This window comes from Pantherophis guttatus, chromosome 2 (genome assembly GCF_059756535.1).
Source record: "Pantherophis guttatus breed Tessera chromosome 2, ASM5975653v1, whole genome shotgun sequence".
NCBI lineage: Eukaryota > Metazoa > Chordata > Lepidosauria > Squamata > Colubridae > Pantherophis > Pantherophis guttatus.
Genome location: NC_142064.1, coordinates 161,525,244 through 161,552,222, shown reverse-complemented (window position 1 = coordinate 161,552,222; position 26,979 = coordinate 161,525,244). Strand labels below are relative to the sequence as shown.

Here is a 26,979-nt window from a genome sequence, read left to right as displayed (position 1 = left end):
CATTTTCCTCTCTCTGTGGATGCAAATAATTTCAGCTGAAGGATGCAAATAATTTCAGCTTGCTAAATGTCTTTGTGCCTGTGTTATTTGCAATAGCTTGAAAAGCAAAATGCTGTAGGTTAGCAGCTTGGTGGCCTGGCTTGAGGTGGGGGGGGTGGGGATGGAGAGAGGACCTGGGCTGTGCAGATGGTAGGCCGGTACGCACGCAGCCCTTGTGCAATTGGTGGGCCGACACGCACATGTGCAGCTTAACTTGCATGAGCGGTAGGCTGGGGCGCGTGCACGCAAGTACCCGCCAGCCCACTGCTCGTGCAAGTTGAGCTGCACGTACATGCGTGTGCTCTGGCCAGACATGCATGCAGCCCAATTCTGAATAGGCCACGGCCCATAGTGGCCTATTGGGGCATTGGGGACCCTTGCTGTATCAACAGACAAGCTGTGCCCTTTCAATGATCTTTGTGCTATGGATAGATTGGCCTTCAAGGTGCTATGAACAATTTGTGAATGTTGCTGTTAGAAGGCGTAGGAGCTGCACGAACAGTTTTTTCTTTTCATCTTTTTAAAAAGCACCTCTATATATCAGTATAATCTCCTGTGTCTAACTTCATGATCCCATGAAAAAAAACTTAATTTAATTATGACTCAGTTGTTTGGTTTAAAAAAAAATAGAAAACATGTTTAGTGCCAATTACAGGGCAAAAATATAAATGTGGTGAGATACCACACATACTGCTGCATTTTTGTTAACTTCTTTTTCACAGTTTTGTATGATTGAAAATACTTTTTTTGGGGTCTGTTCATGGAGAGTGCCTGGACAAACCCCTGCAGTTTTCTTGGCAAAGTTTTTCAGAAGTGGTTTGCCATTGCCTCCTTCCTAGGGCTGAGAGAGACTGACTGGCCCAAATCACCTAGCTGGCTTTGAGTCAAAGGGAGAACTGGATCTCCTGGTGTCCCATTTTCTACCTTGATGCACCAAACCAGCTCTCATTTTAAATTAAATATGTATGAGGCTTTTAATTCTGTATCAAATCAAGGGTAGGCAATGCCAATTTTCCTGGTGTATCAAAAAACAGGCTACAATCAGCTGAATTCCTTAAAAACTCTTAAATTTCTTTTTCTGCCCAGTGTTATCGTTGATTGTTACATGCTAATAAACAGCCTGTGCTAAACAGTTTGTCCACAAATCATGACCACAATTGAGCTCAAAATTTATGTTGCTAAGTGAGACATTTGTTTAAATGAGTTTTGCCCCATTTTACGATCTTGGAAAAGAAACTAGTGCGCAAAACCTGAGTGAATATTGTAGCTATTGACCCTGGAAACAGGCTAGTGGGAAGCTCTGCTTTTTCCAACCTGTTACTGAATTCAGGGAGTATTTTCAGCTGTTTGTTCCATCTCTCCATCTTCTCTGGAATCTCTTTAAAAAGCTGCAGAAGCTAATGAGAGAATTTTCTAGTGTTTAGCTAAAGTGAGAAGTGGACAAGCTTTGCTCTCTTGCTGAGAGAACTGGAAAAAAGCATGACAAATAGTTCATTGTCAGCTTCTTGTGAATTTCTGATAAATTTCTTTAAGCTCATGCTCAGAAAAATTGGATGTGCCCCTTTCCTCTCCCGCCCCTCCTCCTTCCCTTGGGTATTTTGGGACTGTTCGTTTCCTGAAATAAAATGCCTGGCACTTTAAAACCAGCTGAAAATTTTGGGGCTTTGCTCCCTTCCTCATTTGCTACCTTTAAAAATACTTCCATTGAAGTAATTGAGATACAGGATGTCCTCAACGTACTACCACAACTGAGCCCAAAATTTCTGTTAAGTAAGCGAGACATTTGTTAAGTGAGTTTTGCCCCATTTTTACCACCTTTCCTGCCACGGTTGTAAAGTGAATCACTGCAGTTGTTGACTTAGTAGGACAGTTGTTAAGTAAATCTTGCCTTGGCAGAAGTTTGCAAAAAACTGATCGCATGACCCCAGGACACGGCCACCCATTTGCCCAAATTTTGATCATGTGATCACGGGGGGAGGGGGGGGAATGCTGCAAGGATTGTTAAGTAAAAGAGCCTTGATAGTACAGTGGTTTAGTGCACCCTGTTATTAACACAGCTGCCTGCAATTACTGCTGGTTCGAATCTCTCCAAGGCTCAAGGTTGACTCAGCCTTCCATCCTTTCTAAGGTAGGTAAATTGAAGACCCAGATTGTGGGGGCAATAAGCTGACTTTGCATAAAATATACAAAAGGATGAAGGCTATTGCTTAACGCATTGTAAGCCGCCCTGAGTCTCCGGAGAAGGGCGGCATATAAATCAAATTAAAAAAAAAAAAAAAAGTATGAAAAATGGGCATCTGTCACTTTTGTTCAGTGCCGGTGTAACTTTGAGCGGTCACTCGACGAAACGGTTGTAAGTCGGGGACTACCTGTATAGAAAAGTAATTCAGAACGTCTTCAAAATAGGGGGCCAGGAGCAGTCAGGGCGAAGGGCAAGGAGCGGTAGGTCACCGCTCTAGAGCCCTGGTGGCCCTTTAAGAACCACCTCCTGGACCTCCTGGACGTCTTGCTTTGTACCTCGCGGAGGTCCCTGGGCTGCAGCCAGAATCGCTCCGATCAGAATGCGCCGTTCCAGATAAAGATAAAGCAGCGTTCGAGTTGAAAGGCAAGCGGAGGCAGCGGGCGGAGCAGGGCTCGCTCCCAACCTCTAGCCTGGGATCCGGAGCAGCTCCTTCGGGCTTAATAATAAACTGTCTGCTGGCTAAGCACTCGGAGCTGACAGCCTGGCGAGCGAGTCTGACTGCACGCCGTGGCGGAGCCGCTGCCAAAAAAAAAAAAGGGCCACCCCCACCTTTTCTCCTCTGCCGCTGCCCTTTCCCGGGACAGCCCTCGCATTCTGCGGACGGGCAGCGGCGTCCTGACTGTGGGAGATGGAGCCCCGCTGGGAGGAGGAGGAGGAGGAGGAGGAGGCGCTGCCGAAGAAGCCGGACCCGGGCGAGGTGGAGCGAGGGAAAGCCAAGCGGGCCGGGGAGGGAGCAGGTGCCGCGGGCATCGCGCCGCTCGGAGAAGGCGGCTCTCCTCCTGCAAGCCGCCCGGCGGAGGAGAGAATGCCCGAGGAAGGTGGGAGCCAAGGGCGAGGGGATTCCTCGAACGACGCCGCCGTCCGGCGACAACGGCCCAACGGCTGCAGCAAAGCAGCTGGACGGAAGGAAGAGGAGGAGGAGGAAGAAGAAGAGGAAGGCTCGGCAGAACAAGGCGCCAGGCCCACCCGAGCTGGCTCGGCCCCAGAGGAAGATGTCAGGCTCTCTGCCCCGGGGCAAGAGGTGGTCATGTTGAAGAGAAGAGCGGTGGAAGATCTGCAACCCACTGGAGAGCCCAGGGGCTCCGAAGAAGCCCTGATGGGGGAGCTCTCCGAGATGGTACACAAGGTGGTGAAGACCAGCAGCTGGTGGGAGAGGCACGGGGTGGATGACACCATTATTGCTCTTAACCTCCTTAGCCTACCTCTAGGTAAGGAAGGGGTTCCCACCCGTGTTGGGTGGGTGGGTAGGTGGGAGGAATAGCCCTATCATTCCACCTGGGTTTCTGTTCTGCCCATCTGGAAATCCACTCTGCCTGCCACAAAGTGGGTCCTACTAGGAAGCAGTGGGAGGCTGTCCCTTTTCCTAGAGAAGGTGAGCATCAAACATTGCTGGTTTATCACACACACACACACACAGAGGCATGTTTAAGGCGGACTGCCTTGCAACAGTCCCTAAGGCAGGGAGGGGTGTTAACTTCATCCACTGGTGTAGGCAAAAGACCTAGTTGCTGATCCGGTTGGTTTCTGTGTCGTAGATGATGTAACAGGGGAAGCCACTGAGGAAAAATAACATACCTCGTGGCAACACCGTGGCAACACCTTAAAGAGTAACACCTTCCTTACTGTATTGCAGAAGCTGGTACAGAAAGGAACTGTGTTTCATGCATGTGTACGCAAGGGGGGGGTGGGAGAAAGTGTTAGTCTTAAATTCTGACAACAACCTTTGTTGCTTTTGGAACAAACTAGGAAAGTACAGTGTGTAATTTCTGATGACTGATTAGCATCTAGCAGTGAAATCTTGTCCTACTTAAAAGTTTCTTTGGCATTTCTGACTGCTCACCAAGAGATGGGCTAGATGAAATGGAAATTTTGTGTGATCCCAACTACAACAGCCTGTAGTGCCCCCACTTTTTTTGGCATGCTGACAACAATTTTCATGTAGCAACATGACTTACGATTATCTGATGTGCAACAGAAAAAAGGCCTATAAAAATGAGCGTAAAACACTGCTCCAGTGTTGTTATAATTGACAATGGAACAAAACGGATTCTTAAAGAGCTTGCCATGAATATGTGGTATATGTGGTAAAATATATTAAGCAAGGATAATCATAGCGGATGAACTTTTCTACGGTGGTATAAAACTGCATTACCTTGGCTTATTGTACATATATCCTGCAACCTTGTGAAACAGACTGGGTTGAGAATAATAAGCTGGATAGAGAGTGCCCCAGTAAGCTCTACAGTTGAGTAGAATTTGAACTTGGCTTCAATATCTTAACTATGAGCCCACCCTGGTGGTTTTAGAGTTGTTCTGCATGAAAAACACTAAGGTGCTGCTTTCTAGTGTGAGACAGCAGAAAATAATGCCAGTTTGAGGAAGTTCTGACTGCATTTCCAACCCCTACTTTTTCTTGGCAATGGAAGAGGCCAGGTGTTTTATCCACACCAGAAGTAGGGAGGGCTGGGGAACATTTAATTATTTTAAATAGTTTTTAAATTTTGTATGTCTTGTTTTTTACTTTGGCTGTTCATCGCCCTGAGTCCTATTTGGAGAAGGGCGGTATAGAAATTGAAACAAATAAATAAATAAATAAATAAATAAACACCAGTAACTGGCTGTAGATGGGTCTGCTGGGATCATTTCCTGGAACTGGAGAACTAAAAACAAATAAGCTTTTCTCCATTTCTCTCTCCCTCTTCTCTTGCTGCCTGGTGGGGAAAAGGGAAACAGCAAATATTTTTTAGTTTCCTCTTACAGGGAAGAAAGTAGGATGAAAGTGCCATGGTAAAGCTACCCAGGGGTGCTGGCAGAAGAGCTCCAGGGACTGCTTTAATTTGGAAAATTTCACTCTGAGGCTTCTAACAGGTGTTGGGCTCCCTGGTGAGAGGTGTTGGGCTCCCTCCTCTGACTTTTTCTATGAAGTTAGGGCCACAACTCTATGAAGAAACTGTGGGACATTTCACTGCGGTTCCATAATGAAATAGCTCATGGTTTCCTTGAAGATCTACTAGAAGATCTGGCAGTCATGTGAGAAGGACTATTAGAACCTGTGAAGAAGTCAACACAGAACTTTTTTAGCCCTATGGGGAAGCAGTGTTTTGTACAGCTATCAAACATTTTGTGGCTACTGGACATGTATCAACTTAACATGAATCTGTGGTGCAAGTGGACCAGTGACACATCAGTCGTGGCCCTCACAACTTCAGTGTGGATGTATCAAAGTTGTGGGGTTGGGACTAGATATCCCCCAGTTTCAAGAGCTGTTCTTGAAACATGTCATTGGTTCCTTTTTGATACATGCCCTATATCCAAAACTCTGCTGGTTCACTCTGGACTGATGTACTAAAAACTTCTGCTTTAGTGCTAGCTATACTGAGGTGGCAGGCAGTTGTACTGCAGGAGAGCACCCTGCAGGAAACTTCTGTGGAGGGAGGAGAATCAGATCATTTTAATGCCTCTCAAAGTCTCCTCCTTCTTTCCTGCATCCCGTCAGTAGGAAGAGAAGTGGGAAACATGGGTGTTTGGCTCAGCAGAAAACCTTGACTATCTCACTGCCAAAAGGTAAATGACTCTGAAAACTGGTGGCCAGGGCGAGGAAGGGAGAATGGCCAATAAGAACAGGGTAGGTGCCTTTCTCTGAACTTTGCTTAGAATTATTTGCTGACCGCTTGGCTCTGCTTCTGCCAACCGAAGTATGAAAATACTGTTTTCACAGAGGAGCAAGAAATGAATGGATGCAGGCTTCATGGGGGAGGACAATGCAATCCATTCCAGTTGAGAAATTGCACATAGGCAGTCCTCACCCCAGAGCAAGCAGGGTGGATAAGCCTTAAGTATCTTTGTGCTGTGGGAGTAGTACAGGGCAGTCCTCACCCCGGAGCAAGCAGGGTGGATAAGCCCTAAGTATCTTTTTACTGTGGGAGTAGTACAGTTGATCTAAGAGAATAAGTCAGGGATGTTTAATCGCTGAATACTTCAGAGCATTTTGCTGTACAGTCCTAGAATTAGTGAAACTCTAAAATGTTCTCTTTCTCTTTATATCAGAAAGGTCTGCAACAGGAATGCAGGGAGGAAAAGCTCGAAGGCATAGTTTCCTCAGTGAACCTTCGTAAGGGCAGATTTGAAATGCTTTTCTTTTCTGAAGTAGTCATGAAAACAGAATACCTAAAATGCATTTGAAGGGAGCAAGGTATCTCGATGCATTACCCAATAACAATCCACCTGAATATTGTGTATAATATATGACAGCCTTCTCCAATCTGGCATCAGGCAGATATATTGGTTTGTAGCAACTTTTGGCCATAGCCAACATAGCCAAATGCCATGCTGATAGGAATGATATGCACCGTGGCCCAATTCATATGGAAGATATGAGGCTAGGGAAGGTGAAGTACAGAACCCCAAACAATTATATCAATGAAATTAGAACTATTCTTTTGGGACAGCCTCTGGAAACAAATTATTTTTCTTTATTTTCTGGGGCAAATTACTCAGATTTAGTCGGAGGGCCCCAGTTCTGATTCATGCTATCCTTTCATGTATCTCCATTGGAGACCTTGGGTTACCACAATCTTTTGACCTCCCTTATTTATGTGGCATGTTTATTTCAAAGACAAAGTACCATAGGATAATGCAATAAATCCCTTGAAGAAAGGGCAGGGCAGGTATACAATATGCATGCCAGATTCTCCTGTCTTTTGAGATAAAAAGTGTATCTTATATGATTCATTCAATATATGATGAAGAGATTGACAACTAGGGAAAAGTGTGTCTGTTTAATAAAATGCTTTGCAACTATAAATATAGCAACATTATGCTTGCTGTAAGATGAACTCTGGTCCTTCAATTATTTCTAGGCTGGACAAATATCCATTGAGACTATTAATAGGACAAGGTGCCTGCTTATATCGTTAATGGATTATTCCAATAACATTGGGATAATCGTACTGGATGCAAGTCATGTCCTGCAGATATACACTATTTTTGTATTTAAGGTGTCAGGATAATGCTTTCAAATATCAGACTAGAACCAGATGTGATAGCAGATCTGTAAGAGGCTGAAATATGAAATCATCACTGTCATGTCATATTATCTGCTTTCATCCTAGAATGTGACAATGCCACCTTATCTCAAGGAATGGTCTTGCACAGACAGAGAGAGTCATACTGAATGTTCTTTAAATTGATGGTTCAGCCAAAATAAATACATCATTTGTATCCGATTGGATGAGTCCAGGGGAGGAGACAGGGGCAGGCCTTGAGAATATTATCTGGGAGGAGTTTGATCCTGTGGCTCCCGAGGATGTGGACAGGGTTCTGGGTAGGATTAGTGCCGCCACATGTTTATTGGACCCGTGTCCCTCCTGGTTGGTACTGGCCTCCCGGGAGGTTACACGAGGCTGGCTCCAGGGGATTATAACTGCTTCTCTGAGTGAGGGTGCCTTTCCCGCCGCCTTGAAAGAGGCGGTGGTGAGGCCCCTCCTCAAGAAGCCTTCCCTGGACCCGGCTGAATTAGCTAACTACCGTCCGGTCTCCAACCTTCGTTTTGTGGCGAAGGTTGTTGAGAGTGTGGTGGCACGACAACTGCCCGGGCACCTGGATGAAGCTATCTATCTAGACCCGTGCCAGTCGGGCTTCAGGCAGGGGCACAGCACAGAAACGGCATTGGTCGCGTTGGTGGATGATCTCTGGAGGGCTTGGGACAGGGGTTGCTCCTCTGTCCTAGTCCTATTAGATCTCTCAGCGGCTTTTGATACCATCGACCATGGTATCATGCTGCGGCGGTTAAGAGGGTTAGGAATAGGGGGCACCGTTCTGCGGTGGTTCTCCTCCTTCCTCTCCGACCGCTCGCAGTTCGTGTTGGCAGGGGGACAGAGGTCGACCTCGAGGCATCTCGCATGGGGAGTGCCACAAGGGTCGGTCCTCTCGCCCCTTCTGTTCAACATTTATGTGAAGCCACTGGGTGAGATCATCCGTGGTTTTGGGGTGAAGTGTCATCTGTACGCTGATGATACTCAGCTGTACATCTCCACCCCAGACCACCCCAACGATGCCCTTGATGTGATGTCTCGCTGCCTGGAGGCCGTGCGGGTCTGGATGGGGAGGAACAGGCTCAGACTCAACCCGTCCAAGACCGAGTGGCTGTGGCTGCCGGCGTCCCGATATAGTCAGCAGGTGCCATCGCTGACTATTGGGGGTGAATCTTTGCCCCCCACAGAGAGGGCTCGCAATCTGGGTGTCCTCCTGGACGCACGGCTGTCTTTAGAAGAGCATATGACGGCCGTGGCCAGGGGGGCCTTTTATCAGGTTCGCCTGATCCGCCAGTTGCAGCCCTTTTTGGACCGGGACGCCTTGCGCACGGTCACTCATGCCCTTGTCACCTCCCGGCTGGACTATTGTAATGCTCTCTACATGGGGCTCCCCTTGAAGAGCACTCGGAGGCTCCAACTGGTCCAGAATGCGGCCGCGCGGGTGGTTATGGGCGCAACTCGTTGCGCCCGCGTGACACCCCTCCTGCGCGAGCTGCACTGGCTCCCAGTGGTCTTCCGGGTGCGATTCAAGGTGTTGGTTACCACCTTTAAAGCGCTCCATGGCATAGGACCCGGGTACCTTCGAGACCGTCTTCTGCCACCAATAGCCTCCCTCCGACCAGTCCGGTCCCACAGAGAGGGTCTCCTCAGGGTGCCATCAGCCAAGTTATGTCGGCTGGCGACACCCAGGGGGAGGGCCTTTTCTGTGGGAGCCCCAGCCCTGTGGAATGAACTGCCCCCGGAAATACGCAAGATCTCCGACCTCCGAGTGTTTCGTTGCGCACTGAAGACCCTGTTGTTCCGCCAGGCCGGGCTATCAACTTAATAATTTTAATTGGGGTATTTTAAATGTTTGGGGTTTTAAATCGGCCAAATCTATGTAATTATTTTAATTTTTAATTATTGTTGTGTCTTGTGTTTTTAAATTGGCTGTACACCGCCCTGAGTCCTTCGGGAGAAGGGCGGTATAGAAATAAAATTATTTATTTATTTATTTATTTATCATAGTGCTCACTAAAATGGGCAAAATTGGGTCTTTGGTTATATATTATAGAGATTGTTTAGCAGAGATAATTACAAACGGAAAAGGGATATTAAATTAGAGATTATCTTACTTCTGCCCTGCCTTTCAAATATGATTTGTGTTTCAAATCGGTTGGGACTGCAATTCCCGGCAAATCTACCCTTGCTTCAAGAGTTCTGGGACTTCAACTGAAATACCCTGCTGGATCTTCCAAAAATAGGAATCTCTGTAAAACACACAATTAGGCAATCATTAAAGCATTAAGCTTTGTTGAACTGTAAATAGCAAGCCAGTCTCCTATCTCATGGCTATCTATCTCTAGACAACTGACTAAAGAATAGAAAACAATAAGAGTAAATGGACATTTTTCACAATGAAGAGATGTCACTAGTGGGGACTCCAATGCTCTGTTCTAGGAGCTTTTTAACTTATTTGTAAATGATCTGAGATGACTAGTGGACTAGCCAACACAGCTTGACACCAAATTGTTCAGAATGGTAAAAACAATGAAGAATTATAAACAGTTCCAAAAGGATCACTGCACCAATGGGCATCAAAATGTCAGGTGTTATTCTGCGTGACCAAGTGTAAAGTGATGTACATTGGCCCCCAAAAATCTAACTATTCCTACAAACATATGGGTTCAGAACTAGCAGTGATTGATAAAGAAAGAGATATTAGAGTAATGATAAACACTTCAATGAAAATGTTGACACAGGGTCAACATACGCTATAAAAAAAGGACAACAGCATCATAGGGATAATAAGAAATGAGTTGTCAATATTGTAATGCCCATATCTAGAACAGGGGTGTCAAACTCAAGGCCTGCGGGCTGAATCTGGCCTGTGGCGTGCTTAAATCTGGCCTGCAAGGCTGGCCTGGAAATATCAAAGGACCAGCCAATGGTGCCTCTGCTGGCCAAAATGGGCTGTGTTGAGGCATCGCAAAGCCCCTGCGTGACCATTTTTGGCTTCTCCAGCCTCCAACAGCACTCTGCTGACCAAAAACGGGTTTCCGTGCGGAGGCCTCACAGGGTCTGTTTTTGGCCAGCAGAGTGCTGCTGAAGGCGGGGAGGCCAAAAATGGGCCTTGCGGGGCATCCATGGGGCCCATTTTCAGTTGGTAGCGTGCTGCAGGCGGCCATGGAGGCTGAAAACAAGGCATGAGGGGCCGCGTGTAGCCTCCCCTGAGCCCCGTTTTGGCCAGCAAAGTGCTGCAGGAGGCCATCCAGGCCAAAAATGGGGGCGGGGAGGCCACATGTGGCTGCCCCACGCCCTGTTTTGGCCAACAGGTGCTGCAGGAGGTTTCTGTCCCATCTCTCCGCCCCCCACTCTCCATCGGCCTGCGGCAGAGAGCTACAAAGCTGATCTAGCCCTCAAAGAAATCCAGTTTGACACCCCTGATCTAGAATATTCCTTTTGATGAACCTCAAAAGAATATAGTAGAATTAGGGAAAGTTCAGAGGAAGGCAACTGAGATGATGAAGGGGCTGGAATAGCTTCCCTAGTCTAGAAGGAAGACGAATGAGAGGTGACATGACTGAGATATTCAAAATTATGCATGGTATGGATAATGTGGATGAAGAAAGCTATTTTCCCATTCCCAAAATACTAAAATCAGAGGCTACCCAATGAAATTGAATCCCGGAAGAATCAGAGCAGAAAAAAGGAAAAAATAGCAATAGCATTTAGATTTATATACCACTCCATAGTGCTTTACAGCCCTCTCTAAGCAGTTTATAGAGTCAACATATTGCCCTCAACAATCTGGGTCCTCATTTTACCGACCTTAGAAGTATAGGAGGCTGAGTCAACCTTGAGCTGATCAGGATTGAACTGCTGGCAGTCGGCAGAGTCAGTCTGCAATACTGCATTCTAACCACTGCACCACCATGGCTCTTTGGTGTACACAAATACACAGTCAAACCTTGGAATTCATTACTAACAAGATGTGGTGCTGGCTACCAGTTTGGCTAGCTTCAAAAAAGGGTTGGACCAATTCATGGAAGTCATGGAGATCACCCTTGATGGCAGTGCGGCTGTCTCTGAAGGCTTCTATTGGGGGAAAAATGGGCTTCCTTGCTTGGTTGGCCACTCTGAGAACAGACCTCTGGATGAGATAGCCAGAGATCTCATCCAGCAGGACACTACTTATGTTCTCATGTGCCAAGAAAATGTTCTGCCTCTCTCCTGTAGCTGTGAACTAAACCTAGTTATCAAATTATATTTGTAAAGATTGTTGTGGAAGATGATAAATGACATGAATCTGGACTGCATTGTTGCCTTTGCTTATATCTGGAAAGATTCTAAGTGCTTCTTTTCCATTTCCAGGATTCCTGCTTCTACGTTCCAGTAATCCTTTTGTGTTCCTGGTGGGCATTGCTGTCCTGGGTGTAGCCCATCATACCCTCGCTGTGAAGGCAAGCCACTTGGCTAGCCACAATGCTCTGGTGGAATCCAAATCATGGGGGAAATTATGGAGCATATTCTTCATTGAGGTTTGTTCTTAGCTAATCCCATTCTCTGAGAGATAGAAAGTATGACAAAACTTCTGTGGGTATGTGAAATTCGTCCAAAATGAAAAATTGACACAACCTGCAGAAATTACATTAGCTAAACCAAACCATCATATGCATTTATTTCATTTGCTGTATACACTGCTAAAATTATACAATTTATGAGAGTTAATGATCATAGTTAATAAGAAAGTGAACATGGTCATTCTGAAACATGCCCGTTCTGATTTTCAAGTTTCAATACAGCCTACTATCAATGTTTCACTGCAAAATTATTTGGAAATCCTTGGGGATATTGCCAGATCCATACAACTCAAAGTACAATGCTTTCCAGATTTATTTTTTTCTTTGGTACTGTGGGAGAGAACAACTAGCTTAATGCTACATTGATTCATTGCTTGTGTGAATGCAGTAACGATGAATTAATAATACCAGCGATTAAATTAATTGTGGCTACTTAAAATCAAAGAGATGATAGCAATTGCCAAGTAGATTAAATCTGCAATCTGGGTCTTTTAAAAAGACATGTTATTTATATTGTGAAGCATATTAATAGGTGGCACCTGATGTTGATACTCCATAAATACACAGTTGTTATTTGGACATAATGTCTTACGAATGAAGGAGTTCTTTCCACATTAATTAATTAATTAAATATGTTAATCATGCTATGTCAGTAATCAGAAGTCTTATTTTAGGTCTAATAAAGTTTTCGTTCCCTCTTTATTGAATCTTGATAGATAATTGCATTAATATATTTGAAAATCCTTTCCTCCTTCCTCTTGTTAGGTCATAGAAAGTAATAACATTAGTGCCACAATTGGCAAAAGATAGTTCTGTTGTGTTTTTGCAAGTTAGTAGAATTGGGAATATTTAATGGCTTTTAATGTTATTTGCAATTAAGCTGTATTGCACATCACAGTAAAATGGAACTAAAAGTGGCATTATTCTGATTAGAGGAATTTCTGTACCACCGAAGGGCAGATGGTTGGAACAGCTTGAACTTAATCAATATCTCCAGTCAACAATCAATAATCTATTTCCTTCTCAGCAGCATTCTAAGAAAGTCCAGAATAATGTTTCATGTAGATTATAATTACACTTTTATTCTTCGTCTGAAAAGAATGAGTGGGAAATAGCCAGCATACATGCCCCAAGAACGGAATGGGACAACTTGCCCCAGCCAACCGGCCTTGGCTAACTCGCCACAGGACAACTTGCTCTGGGACAATTCAATTTAATTAGTTAAAATAGTTAAATATTAATTTTCATCATTCACCTTTCATTTTGTCCCTCCTTTAGCATCCTTTCTTTAAAGATTCTATTGCACTATTTTTTCCATATTAGTGTAACTCTTTTTTTTTCAGTTTTAAAACAAACTTTATTAAATTATCAAACAATTATAAAAACAATTAAAACCATAATAAGATATTCATATACATAGATCATATCATATATTTGACATTTCATTTCTATTCTTTCACATATCTATATATATTCCTCTTCTCTACACATTATATATTTCATAACCTAGTCCCATATTCATTCTCCTGACGGTGAAGTCATTGTTGGTATTTATATGAAATAAGCATTGAAATACACTCTCAATTATCAGTTCTTAGTTTAAAATTCACTATTAAAGAAAGGTAAAATTTAGTACCGTATTTTCCGGTGTATAAGACGACTGGGCGTATAAGACGACCCCCAACTTTTCCTGTTAAAATATAGGGTTTGGGCTATACTCGCCATATAAGACTACCCCTCTTCCAATGCACACCAAATAAAAATTAAAAAACATCAACTGGCTCACCTACAATGTAAAAGCAGCTGTGCTAGACCCAAAATGGCCCCTGCAACAAGCAGGAACCTCACACAGCCACAAAAAGTCCAAAAAACCAACTTTCATACTTTACACACACAAAATTCCACATACAGCTTTGTGAGATTTTGTGTGTTTGTGTAGTTAGAGTGAAACACTACAGAAACACACTAAATCTCAGAAAGCTGCACAAATATTATTTTATTTTATTTTATTTTTATTTTTATATGAAAGCTAAATTTAAAACTTACCCAATAGAACAGGGGTCTCCAACCTTGGCAACTTTAAGACTTGTAGACTTCAACTCCCAGAATTCCTCAGCCAGCTTTGCTTTGCTGGCTGAGGAATTCTGGGAGTTGAAGTCCACAACTCCCTGCTTGCTTGATTGCAGGCAGGGAGTTGCTTGCTGATGGAATAAATTCAGGCAAGCGAAGCAAGGCAAGCGTTGCGACTAGCAGCTGAGGTAAGCAAGCTGGAGGGGGAAAACTTTTTTCATTTTACATGGTTCTGGCCATCCCAGCTAAGTTGCAGGGAACTCAGCTGAGATCGTCAGAGCTTGGATGTCAGAGTAAAAGGGAAAAAACTTTTTTCCTTTTACATGGTTTCTGGCGATCCCAGCTGAGTTGCAGGGAACTCAGCTGGGATGGGATCGACCGTCAGAGCTGGGACCGTCAGAGCCATGGTTCTGGCAATCCCAGCTGAGTTGCAGGGAACTCAGCTGGGATCGTCAGAGCTTGGATGTCAGAGTAAAAGGGAAAAAGCTTTTTTCCTTTTACATGGTTTCTGGCGATCCCAGCTGAGTTGCAGGGAACTCAGCTGGGATCGTCAGAGCTGGGATCGACCGTCAGAGATGGGACCGTCAGAGCCATGGTTCTGGCGATCCCAGCTGAGTTGCAGGGAACTCAGCTGGGATCGTCAGAGCTGGGATCGACCGTCAGAGATGGGACCGTCAGAGCCATGGTTCTGGCGATCCCAGCTGAGTTGCAGGGAACTCAGCTGGGATCGTCAGAGCTTGGATCGTCGGAGTAAAAGGGAAAAAACTTTTTTCCTTTTACATGGTTTCTAGCGATCCCAGCTGAGTTGCAGGGAACTCAGCTGGGATCGTCAGAGCTGGGATCGCCAGAGCCATTTAAGGCTCGTCAGAGCCTTTCGGGTTGGTATGCCTGGTTACAGGAGAACGACACCCGGCGTATAAGACGACCCCCGACTTTTGAGAAGATTTTCATGTGTTAAAAAGTCGTCTTATACGCCGGAAAATACGGTACTCATCAAGATTATCTATATGCTTTACTACATATATTCTTACCCACTTTCTTTTCGCTTAATCCAATCGTACCACTTGTCCCATACCTTAAAATACTTTGAGCTTTCCTTATCCTTTAATTTCAGTGTTAGTTGATCTGATTCCGCACATGCATATATTTTTTGTATTATCTGCTGGTCAGTTGGCAAATGATCTGTCTTCCAAACTTGTGCAATTGCTATTCTTATTAGTGTAACTCTTGTCCCACTGTGAGTTGGTCGTGGCGAGTTGGCTGTGGCGAGTTGTCGTAGACCCCCCCCCCCAAATAACGGCACTACTTGGGGAAAAATAAACCACAGATTCATTGAATTGAGCCAGTAATGCATTGCACCTGAAATAAATATATTGAAAGGGAGTGAATGGAGACTATTTATACCTGATCCCCTGATTCATTTTAGGAAGCTCATTTATTGACATAGGTGAAGTGCTTTTGATTCTGTATCATAAACAGAGAAGAAGATATTTCTGGTCACAATTAGTACAACTGAACGACCTTCAGAGAACCATAAATACTTTAGTGCTTATTTTATATTTCCAAATTTATTTTATTGTGGACTAATATGGATGCATTAAATGCATATATACTGAAACATATGAAAGTCTGCAATAGAAAAGAGCAACTTAGAGAGCCGCAATTGAAAAAAACCCCACTTCTGAATCTGTTTCTATGGCTCTCGGTTGCTGCTTTTCTTGCACCGAGGTGGGTTTTCGGTTTCAAAAATGGCTGACAAACCACAGGTAGCCCTTGACTTACAACCATTCGTTTAGCAACCACTTGAACTTACAATTGCCTTGAAAAAAAGTGACTTACAACCAGTCTTCATGCTTACAACCATTGCAGCAGCCCCACAAGCACATGATCAAAATTTGGGTAGTTGGTGACTGGCATGTATTTACCACAACTGGGTCATGGGATCGCCATTTGTGACATTTCCAGCAAGGAAAGTCAACAGGCAAACCTGGATTAACAACAACATGATTCATTAAACAACGCAATTCACTTAACAACTGCAGTGATCAGTTAACTGTTAGAAAAAGGTTGTAAAATCAGTGTGACTCACTCAACCGCCTTGCTTAGCAGCAGAAATGCTGGTTCCAAATTGTGGTTGTAAATCAAGGATTATTTTATTAGCAAGGTAGGCATTCTGGTAGTGATTTAATGTTTGAATTTCATAGAATTGTAGAGTTGGGAGGGGCTCTTTTGGCCCTCCAGTCCAATCTCCTATTTAATGCAGGAATCCAAAATAAAATATTCTGGACAGATGGCTCTGTCTGTAGTCCCCACTTGAGCACATATAATGAAGGCAGCCAACACCTCTCTGCATGATTGGTTCCATTTTTTATTTGCTCTTACTGCTTCAGTAACATTTAATTATAATCTGTAGTGTAACTCCATTATTCTGTGTTTTGCAATCTGGAATGAGAGAGAACAAGCCTTGACCTACTTTGATCAGACAAACTTGTGGATATCTGAAAAGCATTATCGTGCATTTGTTTTTCCCCAAGACCAAGCATGCCCAACCACAGCAATGTCTCTCTTCATTAAGCTATGTTTGAGTCCTCTCATTATCCGCACGTTCGCTAAACCTTCTTTGAATGCTTTTAAAGTGTGGTGCCCAGAACTGGATACAGAAATCTAGATGAGATCTATCCAAACCAGAATAAGGTGGAACGATTACGTCTCATGATTTCTAAATTATATTTCTAGTTATACTTCCCTTCAGTCCTAACTAGTATGGCCAGTGGCATTAGTATGTGGAAACTGTATCAGAGTATCTAGAGCAAGGATGTCAAACTCACGTCATCATGGTGGTGTCATGTGACGTATCGGGACTTTTTCCCCCTTCACTAAATCCCAGCGTGGGCATGGCCAGTGCGTGACGCATCTGGCCCGTGGGCCGGGAGTTTGACAGCCCTGATCTAGAGAATTACAAGTTGAATACTTCTGTGGTGTATATATGTTTTATGTATAATTGAATGACATAGGCTGACTAAATGTCTCCACTGGTACATTATGGACTCCTGAAGGTGACTATAGTGAAACTGTTATCCCATCATATACCTGTTTAAATCAAATGACTGTTTAAATCCAATTAAATGATTTAAAGATTTACTGTATGCTGTTATCAAAATTTAGGAGGGCAACTTTAAAGATCTTCATTTGTATGATCTGCTGTAGACTTCTTCTTCAACGTGGTTCCTTCTAGCTGCCATATTTTGGAATGCAACTCTGACTGTTGAGCATATAATGCACCCATTTCTTGGGTGATGGGAGCTATATTCTAACACATCTGCCGGGTACCAAAAGACGTATCATATACATATGTGGATAATTGCAGTGTTCTTTATTTACCATTTCTTTCTGTCCTAGATTTGCTCCTCTTTCACAGCAGAACGAGGATCCTACAACCATGTCAAAATGCACCATGCTTATACAAACGTCATTGGCCTTGGGGATTCCAGTACATGGAAGGTTCCTTTCCTGAACCGTTATGTTTATATGTTCATTGCACCTATTGCTGTACCTGTCATCACTCCTTTAGTAGCCATTGGTATGTTACTGTCCTCCGAATCCCCCTACTAATGAGCATACTCTTCATTCATTTTACAGTGTTAATGTTGAATGCAATTAACTCTCTTCGTTAATATTGTCTGTCATTATAGCTTACTGTATGTGGCATTTGGCCTTTGAAAGAATCAGAGAAGTAGAACGAATAAAGATAAACCAGCAGCCTAAACCTTCTTCCATGAGATAAAGCTATTCACCCAGCAGCTTGCAATACAGATTATATGATGTGTTATTGGATAAGAGCCTCTCCCAAATCCCTTTGCTCCTGTTTAATTAAAAAAAAAATCTATACTAAAAAAAGAGAGTAGATTTTGAAAGATTACAATCAGGTCCCTGGATTTTTTTTAAAAAGAGACTTTCAAATTTGATCAGAGAATAAGCACTGGGGAAAGTGGCATCTGATCCTTTCCCTTGAAAAATTAAATTATTTCCTCCCCCCAAGCTACAATGTGTATCTTAGAAGGGAGAGCCTTTATTTTCTTCTCTTGGGAGTTCCACCCATCAAAAAATAGTCTAAAGGACAATTGTTAACTCCTTCTTTCAAAGGACAAAATCTGTGGAGAGTCTCAGTCATCCAGGTCATGGTTGTCCCAAAGGTACTTTTTCTGGAGGCAACTGGATTATCTTGTTTTTTCCTTTGAAGACATTTCGCTTCTCATCCAAGAAGCTTCTTCAGCTCTATAAGAATAGTGGGGAATGGAAGGATTTATATTCCTTGCAGACAGCTGGTCATTTGTATCCTTTTAGAGGGTCGTTGAAGCACTTGGAGGTTTATCTGTGTCCTCACGGTCACCTGAGTAGTGCTCCTAGTTCCTGTAGTCTGCAATTTTTTCTCTGGAAATCCATTCCTACTCCCACACCATTCAAAACGTGTTCATCCCAAATTGTATACTTAAAAGTCTTTAGAGATTCTCAGTCATCCATGTCATGGTTGTCCCAAAGGTGCTTATTTCTGGAGGCAACTGGACTTTCTTATTTTTTTCCTTTAAAGACATTTCGCTTCTCAGACTTTTAAGTACACAATCACGTGACCATGGGGAGGCTGCAATGGTCATAAGTGCCGTTGTAACTTTGAATAGTCACTAAGTGAACTGTTGTAAATCAAAGCTTACCTGTGCAAGATATTGAGAAGAGAGGAGAGGAAACATCTAGCCATTTCTTACTACCGGTAGTGACTTCTTTAGGTAAGATCTCTGAATTTTCTTTTCCAAGGCTGTGTGCATGATGGGCTAAGTATCCATTTCTTTGACAAGTCTGTAATGTCCTTTCCTGTTAAGGATATTGTTGTGTTAGCAACCAGCAGAGCATAGAGCACATGGAAACAGTGCTGAGAGCAATAATGAATAAAATACATATAAACTGGTTTATCAAAGTTTTTACTTTGTAGTGAAAATACATATTCATCATGTTAGCTTATATATTGCCTGGACAACCTGTTAGGCATGAACCATATCCTAACATTTCCCATCTTGATTGTTCGTCTCAATGAATACTCCCTTCCCTTTCTCAGTCTCAAGAGCAATTTCTTGTCCTCTTTTTTCTACAAAAACTGTAACAAGAAGAAAAGTAGCTTCCCAGTAAACAGTAGCTTGACTTATTGTTCGTTTCCATAGGTTTACTCACAGAAGTAGAACTGAAAACTGCCATTCGTACTCTGTGTTGTATATTCATTGGTCTGTATGCCCATTGTTGGCTGCTGCTTAATATCTCAGGGTTCCAGTCTATCTGGTCTACACTTGGCTGTATGTTGATCACCCGTGCTCTCCTCGCCCATGCATACATCCATGTCAATATCTTCCAGGTAAGGCTATCAACCCTATGTTGTATGAAGAAATCTATTAGATGAGCATCTCTTAGCATAAGTATCCTGCATTGTAAAAGTGTGCATGTTTTCCCTTTGAGTTGCCCAGACATGCCGTATGTCCAGATGCTGCTTATAGATGAAGTTCCCCTTGTTACAGTGTATTTAGCTAGGTTTTGCCCGTCAGCGCAGAAGATCCATCAAATTCTGATGGGCCATTATCCCTCAATCCATTCCCGGGAACCATAATTTATTTAAATTTTAAATATTACTGGTTTGCTGATATTAATATTTTTACTTTGCTGCAATTTTAGATACTATACTTAATATAAAACATTAAGTATATTAAGTACATTAAGTAAAACATTAAAATATTAATAGATATTTTTACTTTGATGCAATTTTAGATATTATACTTAATATAAAACAGTGTTTATGTGATACGCTACATCCTGGGTTTTATATTTTGTATGTTGGATGCTAGTAAGGTCGTTTTACAAATGTATTTTAACTCTGTACTAAATTTTATTTGTCAATTATTATTACTGGTCTTCGATCGCAGTAAATCGAATTGAACAATTGACTGGGAAACTAAAGTGATTGAGAAAGGGGGCTTTAGAGACTCTGAAAAGATAATTGGAGCAACTATTTTCAATGTGTATGCTATTTTTAACTATGTGATTGCACTGAGGCTAGGATCTTGTGCATATTCACGTAAAAATAAGGATGTTTCTAGCTGTAGGCTTCTTAGAAGCAATATAATATTGGGCAATCATTTCATCATTCATTCTGAAAGAGGTTTTTTTAAATTAAAAATACATACTGGGAAAACATGAAAGTGTTTCTGATTGTCCTACGGAAACTTGGTGGGATATAGCCTTACATAATCATGGCGAGATTTGCTTCCAGATATTTGATTGTATTATTATTTTTAATTAAATGGTGAATATTGAGTATTTCTTAGAAAGAGTCTAATTTTGTATTTGGGGAACTTGGATCTTCAAATGTTGCTGAATTCCCAGCATCTGTCTCTACTGGCTCTGCTGGCTGAGAGCAGTAACATGTAGAGGGCTATAGGTTTTCCATCTCTTGTTCATACCTGCTCGCTTTATGTATGAGTTTTTCTCCAAATATTCCACAGAATGGAATCTATAACATTGCAAATTGCAAAGAAATTGGACAAAACATTCAGATGAGCTGGTGCTGGTACACTGGTTAGAATGCAGTATTGCAGGTTAACTCTGGGCAGAGCCAGGAGTTCGATCATGACCGACTGTAGGAAGAATTAGTCAGCAATACTGCATTCGGCTCAAGGATGACTCAAGGATGAATCCTTCCATCCTTCTGAGGTCGGTAAAATGAGGACCCTCTCAGCCGGTCTAGGCAAAACCCAGTAGGGGGACAAGTAAGAGTTGGGACAATCATGCAACTATGGCAAACTCTGCTTTAATTCAACCCACAACTAAGCCAGAGCCTCAGAACACAATGAGCAGGAAAAAGAAAAGTCCTTGTAAAATTTTGAAGTCCTTGGGCCCCGCTCCCTGGCCAGCCTGCAGCCACGCTCAGTAAGCTACCATCTGCTGGCGGCCGGTGTATGTCTAGTTGCCGATGCCCATGCAGTCGGGATGGCCCAGCTGATTGCACACAGTTGTCATGGGAGCCTCCGGAAGCTGCCGCTTTCTCAGCTGAGCGGCGCAGCCTTGAGGAAGGTTCGGCAGGTGGCTCCACTGTCACAGGGTTTATTACCTGAACGATAGGAAAGAACCCTAGGTACTTAGGCCCCAGCTTTTTGCACAGTACCCTCAACCTAAAGTATTTCGTGGAGAGATATGCCTGGTCCCTGACCTTAAAGGATTTGTGGGCTGCTCATTTCTTATCAGCCTGAATCTTATAGGTTTCAGCCGCTTTCCGCAATGCCGCTTTTACCACTCCCCAGGTGTCTGGTATCTTGTCTGCCCTGGGTCCACTCTGGAATGGGCTTAAACTCCACCCCATGCACCATCCGGAAGGGGGTGAACCTGGTGCTGCTGTGCACCGCATTATTGTATGCTACTTCTGCGAAGGGAAGTAGGCCTGCCCAGTCCATCTGTTGATATGACATCTCAGATAGCATTCCATCATGGCATTTGCTTGTTCAGTGGCCTCATTGGTGCTGGGATGGAATGCTGAGCTCAAGCCTTGGGAGGAACCTATGAGGCGTGCAAAGTCTCATCAGAACCTGGCGGTGAATTGCACCCCCCTATCTGAGATGATACATCAGGGCACTCCATGGAGATGGTAGATGTGAGCAATAAACAGTTTGGCTAACCACCATGCCAATGGTATCCCAGTGCGTGGCACGAAATGTGCCTGTTTTGAGAACAGGTCAATAACTGTCCATATTACGGTGTACCCCTTCTCTCTGGCAGGTCTACTATGAAGTCCATGGCGATCTCTTCCCACGGTCTGACAGGATCAGCCACGGACTGCAGGAAGCCTAGTGGTTTTCCAGGCCATGCCTTCATTGCTGTGCACATTGGACAACTTTTTACATAGTTCTCAATCTCTGCCCTCGTGAGGGGCCACCAGAACTGCCGTTTGGCTAGGTGGAGGGTTTTAAGGAACCCCAAATGGCCAGCCTGTTTGACGTTGTGTCATCACTGCAACACAGTGGGTCTTAGGGCAGGCAGTATATATAGTTTGTCATTCCTCCTGTTCTCTGTGCGTGAACAGTGTTTTGTTCTCCACCAGCCAGGAGTCCTTCAACAATGCTGGTTTAGGGTTAGGGGTTAAGATTGCTGGGGGCAATAGGCTGACATTTGTAAACCGCTCAGAGTATGCTATAAAACACTATGTAGTAGTATATAAGTCTAAGTGTTGGTGCTATTGCTATTTCACAGATAAAAAATCCTTCTTGGCTGACAGCATTGCTATCCCAAGAGTTTTGGTCTCCTAATGTCCTAATAAATTAACATTTGTGGTTTATTTTATAGCATATTGGCCTACCCATGTTTTCACCTGATAAGAAGCCAAAACGAATCCACATGATGAGCTGCGGAGTTCTCAATTTGCCTCGAAATCCTCTCCTGGACTGGACTTTTGGACACTCGCTCATTAGTTGTCATGTGGAGCATCACCTCTTCCCAGGTTTTTCTGATAACATGTGCCTGAAGGTGCGAGGTTGAATGGCGGATGGAATGGGCATTTGGAAGAGTAGGGTGGGACAAAATAAATACCTGCTGAATGTTTACTTGTAAAGAAAAGGGTATGTGATTAAAAGCTGATAAATTTCATATAGGCCAAAATCCTATCAGTCAACAACAGGGAAAAAAAGTTATGTTCTTGATCAGAAATTAGTTTTTACATAGTTCAGGATGCTTTGATATTGAAAGGGGGCACTGGGCAAAAACTACACATCCTATAGACCTGAAATCATATTTTCTAAAGAATAAGTTTCATTTTTGAATGATAAGAAATATATTTCACATTGGATGTTCTAATCCTTCCTTCTATGGATCATTTACAGCTACAGTAATTTCATTTTACTTTATGGTACTTTACATCACAAAATTGTTGGCTTCTCTTCAAGAATTCTTCAAGTTCTCTTAAGGGAGCTAAAATGAAAGGTATCTCAGAGGTTGCTAAAGCACTCTGTCTATACTGTTTAATTAATACTTATTTCAGTTGTATATATGTTGGGAAGCACCCAATCTGGCAAGGAGAAGGGCTTAAATGCAGAGTTAGCCTGGAGTCACTACACACCCATCAAAAGGCTTTGATCAATACCCAACCTCCAGACTCTTTGGAACCTTATCTATTTGTTCCCAAGAGAAAGCTGCCAATTGGAAAATTCCTGTTTTATAGGTAGAACATAATAAAGTAGTTATCTTGAATGCTACATGTATGGATCTTGTTGTTTGCACCTGACAAGATTCCTGCCATTTTTAGTGAGCAGCAACGTTCTTTATATTTGGCTCTGGGCCTTTCCTAATAAAAAATAAACATTAGTGTTTACTGTAATACTAACCTTATCTTTCCATTATATTTCAGATAAAACCTGTGGTTTCTCAGTATTTGAAAAAGAAGAAATTACGATACAATGAGGATTCTTACCTTTCCCGCTTGAAGCTATTCCTGGACAAATATGAAGAACTGATGGTCCATGCACCTCCTATTACTGAACTTGTGGGGATTCAGTAATGGTACTGTTATGGCTAGAGCTAGGGCCTTAAGGCAGCATGGTTTCTTTTTTCAAGATCAATGCATTTAAAGTCTAAGTTATCAGGGGAAAATAAGTACTGTATGTTATTTATGTCTTCCATATTGGTCAAGCAAAAATGATCTTTAGATACTGGATCCAGCTGCCCAGTAATGGGTCATAGGGGAAAATCAATAGTTCCAATTAATTCAATTGTACTATCTTTGATTTTCTTCTCTGCTGTAATAATCTTTGCACACTGATATATTTAATGGATCATTTCCATTCCACTATTCTGCAACTTGAGGGAGGGAAATCTAAGGGCTATTTAATGTCCTTCCTCTTAAATTAAAATAACTTCCAAGTTAAAAGACATTTGCATAGTACAAACTTTGAAAAGTTCTGTGTAGCAATTTCTTTTCCTCATCTTGGGTATATGACAGCAAAGAGCCTTGGTAGTACAGTGGTCTAAAGCACCCTGTTATTAAGACCAGCTGCCTGCAATTACTGCAGGTTCGAATCTCGCCAGGCTCAAGGTTGACTCAGCCTTCCATCCTTTCTAAGGTAGGTAAATTGAAGACCCAGTTGTGGGGGCAATAAGCTGACTTCGTATAAATATATAAAAGGATGAAGGCTATTGCTTAGCGCATTGTAAGCCGCCCTGAGTCTCCAGAGAAGGACGGCATATAAATCAAATTAAAAAAAAAAAAACATAGATCACTGCTGCTAACCGATCTGAAATCCACACTGTAGAAAGTGCAAGCTGTCTTCGCAATATATGCATTTTTAGAGCAGCCTTCCTCAACTGGTGCCTTCTAGATGTGCAGATTCCAATTACCAGAATGCCAGCTAGCATGGGAATTTCTGAAATTCTAGAACATTTGGAAAGAACACTGGGAAAGAAACTTATTAGAGGAAGCTTTTCCTAGAGGTTAGAAGAAACATGGAAAAATTCCATTGACTGTTGGACTGATATCCACGTAGCTCTAATTCCATGAGAATTTATATGGTAAAGAGATAGCTCCTGTCAGATGCTTCATAGATTTTCATTTTTTAGCACACCCTCAGCAGGTAGCAATCCCAGCCTACTTTGACTGTTCTGAGAAGCTAAGGAAGGTCAGGCCAAGAATGTGCTTAGTAGACCTTCATAGAATATCAGATTTGAGGGCCAAACTGGAAAATCAAAAACCACCCTGGAAGACGGCAGCAGTAAGTCACTTCTGTACTGTTGCCAACTCCTCACTCCCCACACATGGATCCATTATTGCAGTTGCCAAGAGTTGAGCTTGACCTGAAGGAGACTTTACTAAAATTTCTCCTCCTGCAAGAAGCAAAAAAAAAAAAAAAAGCTTATTTAAACTATGATGCTGAACAGTTGAAGGAAATAGAATTGTCATTACCAACGTACCTTTTATTAATACAAATGATGCAAAGAAGGACTGTATAAAAGGTCCTGCTGACAAATGTGATGATATCTATGCAAAGAGAGAACAAATTATTACCCAATCCACTTATGTGGAGGGAGTGTGGTTTAATAAAAGGAACAATGTAAAAGCAAGCAGATTAGGCAAAGAAAAGCAGAAAGTAGATATCCTTGAAAAAATATTTTGAAATAAACTCTAACTGACTTGATGAGCTGGCATGGCCCCCATGTTCTTTAGCTAGTAAAAACCAGCTCTTATCTGTTCTGAAAGTAAAAATGTTTATGTCCACACATTTATAATACAACATATAACTATTATTTACATGAAAATTACCTGGATAATAATGTGCACTGGAAACCTACATATTTTGCTGTTGTTTCTACCTAAGGGCCCATTTTTCTCCCTTTTGGAGAAGTGTCCAATGATCACTGTTTACTATTTCTGGAATGAAGTTGCATAGTGTTAGCTTTCTCCAGCTTGTTAGTAGTTTCACTTGAGTTATATTCCTAACACTGCTGAAATATGTCTATCAGGAGAACATTCTTTTCAAATATGTGTTTGAATTATGTATTTACATAATTAATTTCTAAAAGCTGGTTTGGGAAAATCTGAACTATCACTAATAACGAAAGGGCTAATTATGCATCAAGAAGCTGAGCTATGGAGAACAAAGAGAGATCACTTCACTATTCTGAAAATACAAATCAGTGATGGATGCTTAGTGTGTGAATATATCTTGGTGGCGCAGTGGTTAGACAACTGTACTGCAGGCCACTTCTGATGACTATTGGCTGCCTGCAATTTGGCAGTTCAAATCCCACCAGGCTCAAGATTGACTCAGCTTTCCATCCTTCCAAGGTCGGTAAAATGAGGACCCAGATTATTGGGGGCAATATGCTGACTCTGTAAACTGCTTAGAGATGGCTGTGAAGCACTGTGGAGAGGGATATAAGTCTAAGTAGTGCTATTGCTATAGCTATCTTTCGAACAGTTCTCATACTGTACAAGAAAAATATAAGTTTCCTTTAGTTACGTTTTAATTCCTAGTTGCTTCATGCAGACATCTGGGTAGCTTTATTGGCAACAAAATGGAAGTGATTTTCCAGTAACTTTTTGATGAACACATTTTTTGATTTTCCAGCTTAGCCTACAACCTGCTGTGTACTGGAAGAATACTACCCTAATACTCAAAGGGCCTTACTCTACTTGATTGATTAGGGCAGTAGATGGACATCAATTTCCAGAATTCCTCCAGCCAGCTTGTTGGTTGGGGAATTCTTGAACTTGAATGCCATACATCTTAAAATTCCTGAAGTTGAGAAACACTGATTAAGGGTGTTACATAAATTCAGTCAGTATGTCAAGTAAATCATGTAAGTTTAGCATGGGTGAATCTAGGCAATTATGGTTTATTGAATAAAACATGCTTAACAAATCTGGTTTAAGTGTGATGTCTGAATCCAGCTATATACCTGAATGGATAGAAAATGAAAATAAATCATAACTGATGTGTTTCGTTCATGACAAATGAAACAACAGGCATTGAAAGTCCTCAAAAGTCTACCTCTAAACATTCAAATACATTTCTGGAAACCCGCCTGACCTTTAAAAGCACACACAATTGGGGTTTTTTTATTGACATCTTCAATTTGATGGGCACTGAGTGAAATTAAGGCTTTATCATTTCAGATTGGAAGTGAACATCACATAGAAAATAATCCTGAGTTGGCAGAGCAGGGTTAGTTGATTTAATTTCCAATCGGTTTACATTTACTAATTTAATTATCAACATGATTATCAACATGAATTTCTGTGATGGCTCTAAAGACTTCCCAATCTAACAGCATAAAGATTAAAAAAGGGGGAACATTATTCAACCCAGCTTTACTCTGATTTTGTTTGTGTAAAAAATTAATTCCACTCCTACATGCTACTAACATAATTACAGTTCAGTTTGGAAATGGTAAGTTTGACCAGCTCTAGCTTGTCTAGAATAAAGCATAACCATGTGTGTATTTATTCAAACTAGCTAGA

At 42.4% G+C, this 26,979-nt stretch overlaps 1 protein-coding gene across 4 annotated transcripts; it reads left to right on the top strand.

Annotated features, from left to right (window-relative positions):
- Positions 1 to 2,496: 2,496 nt before the first annotated feature.
- On the top strand, positions 2,497 to 23,911 carry FADS6 (fatty acid desaturase 6). 4 transcript variants are annotated; one of them, XM_060688710.2, is made up of 6 exons: positions 2,497 to 3,489; positions 11,668 to 11,834; positions 17,346 to 17,526; positions 19,157 to 19,344; positions 22,317 to 22,496; positions 23,374 to 23,911. In XM_060688710.2, exons 1-6 carry the CDS (start codon positions 2,910 to 2,912, stop codon positions 23,521 to 23,523), a joined length of 1,446 nt encoding a protein of 481 aa, XP_060544693.2. In that variant the 5' UTR covers positions 2,497 to 2,909; the 3' UTR covers positions 23,524 to 23,911. The 4 variants fall into 4 exon arrangements, with proteins under 4 accessions (XP_060544693.2, XP_060544694.2, XP_087743292.1 ...); XM_060688711.2 differs by having other exon boundaries at positions 2,566 to 3,489; positions 19,256 to 19,344; XM_087887166.1 differs by having other exon boundaries at positions 2,608 to 3,489; positions 19,256 to 19,344; positions 22,317 to 22,470.
- Positions 23,912 to 26,979: the final 3,068 nt, after the last annotated feature.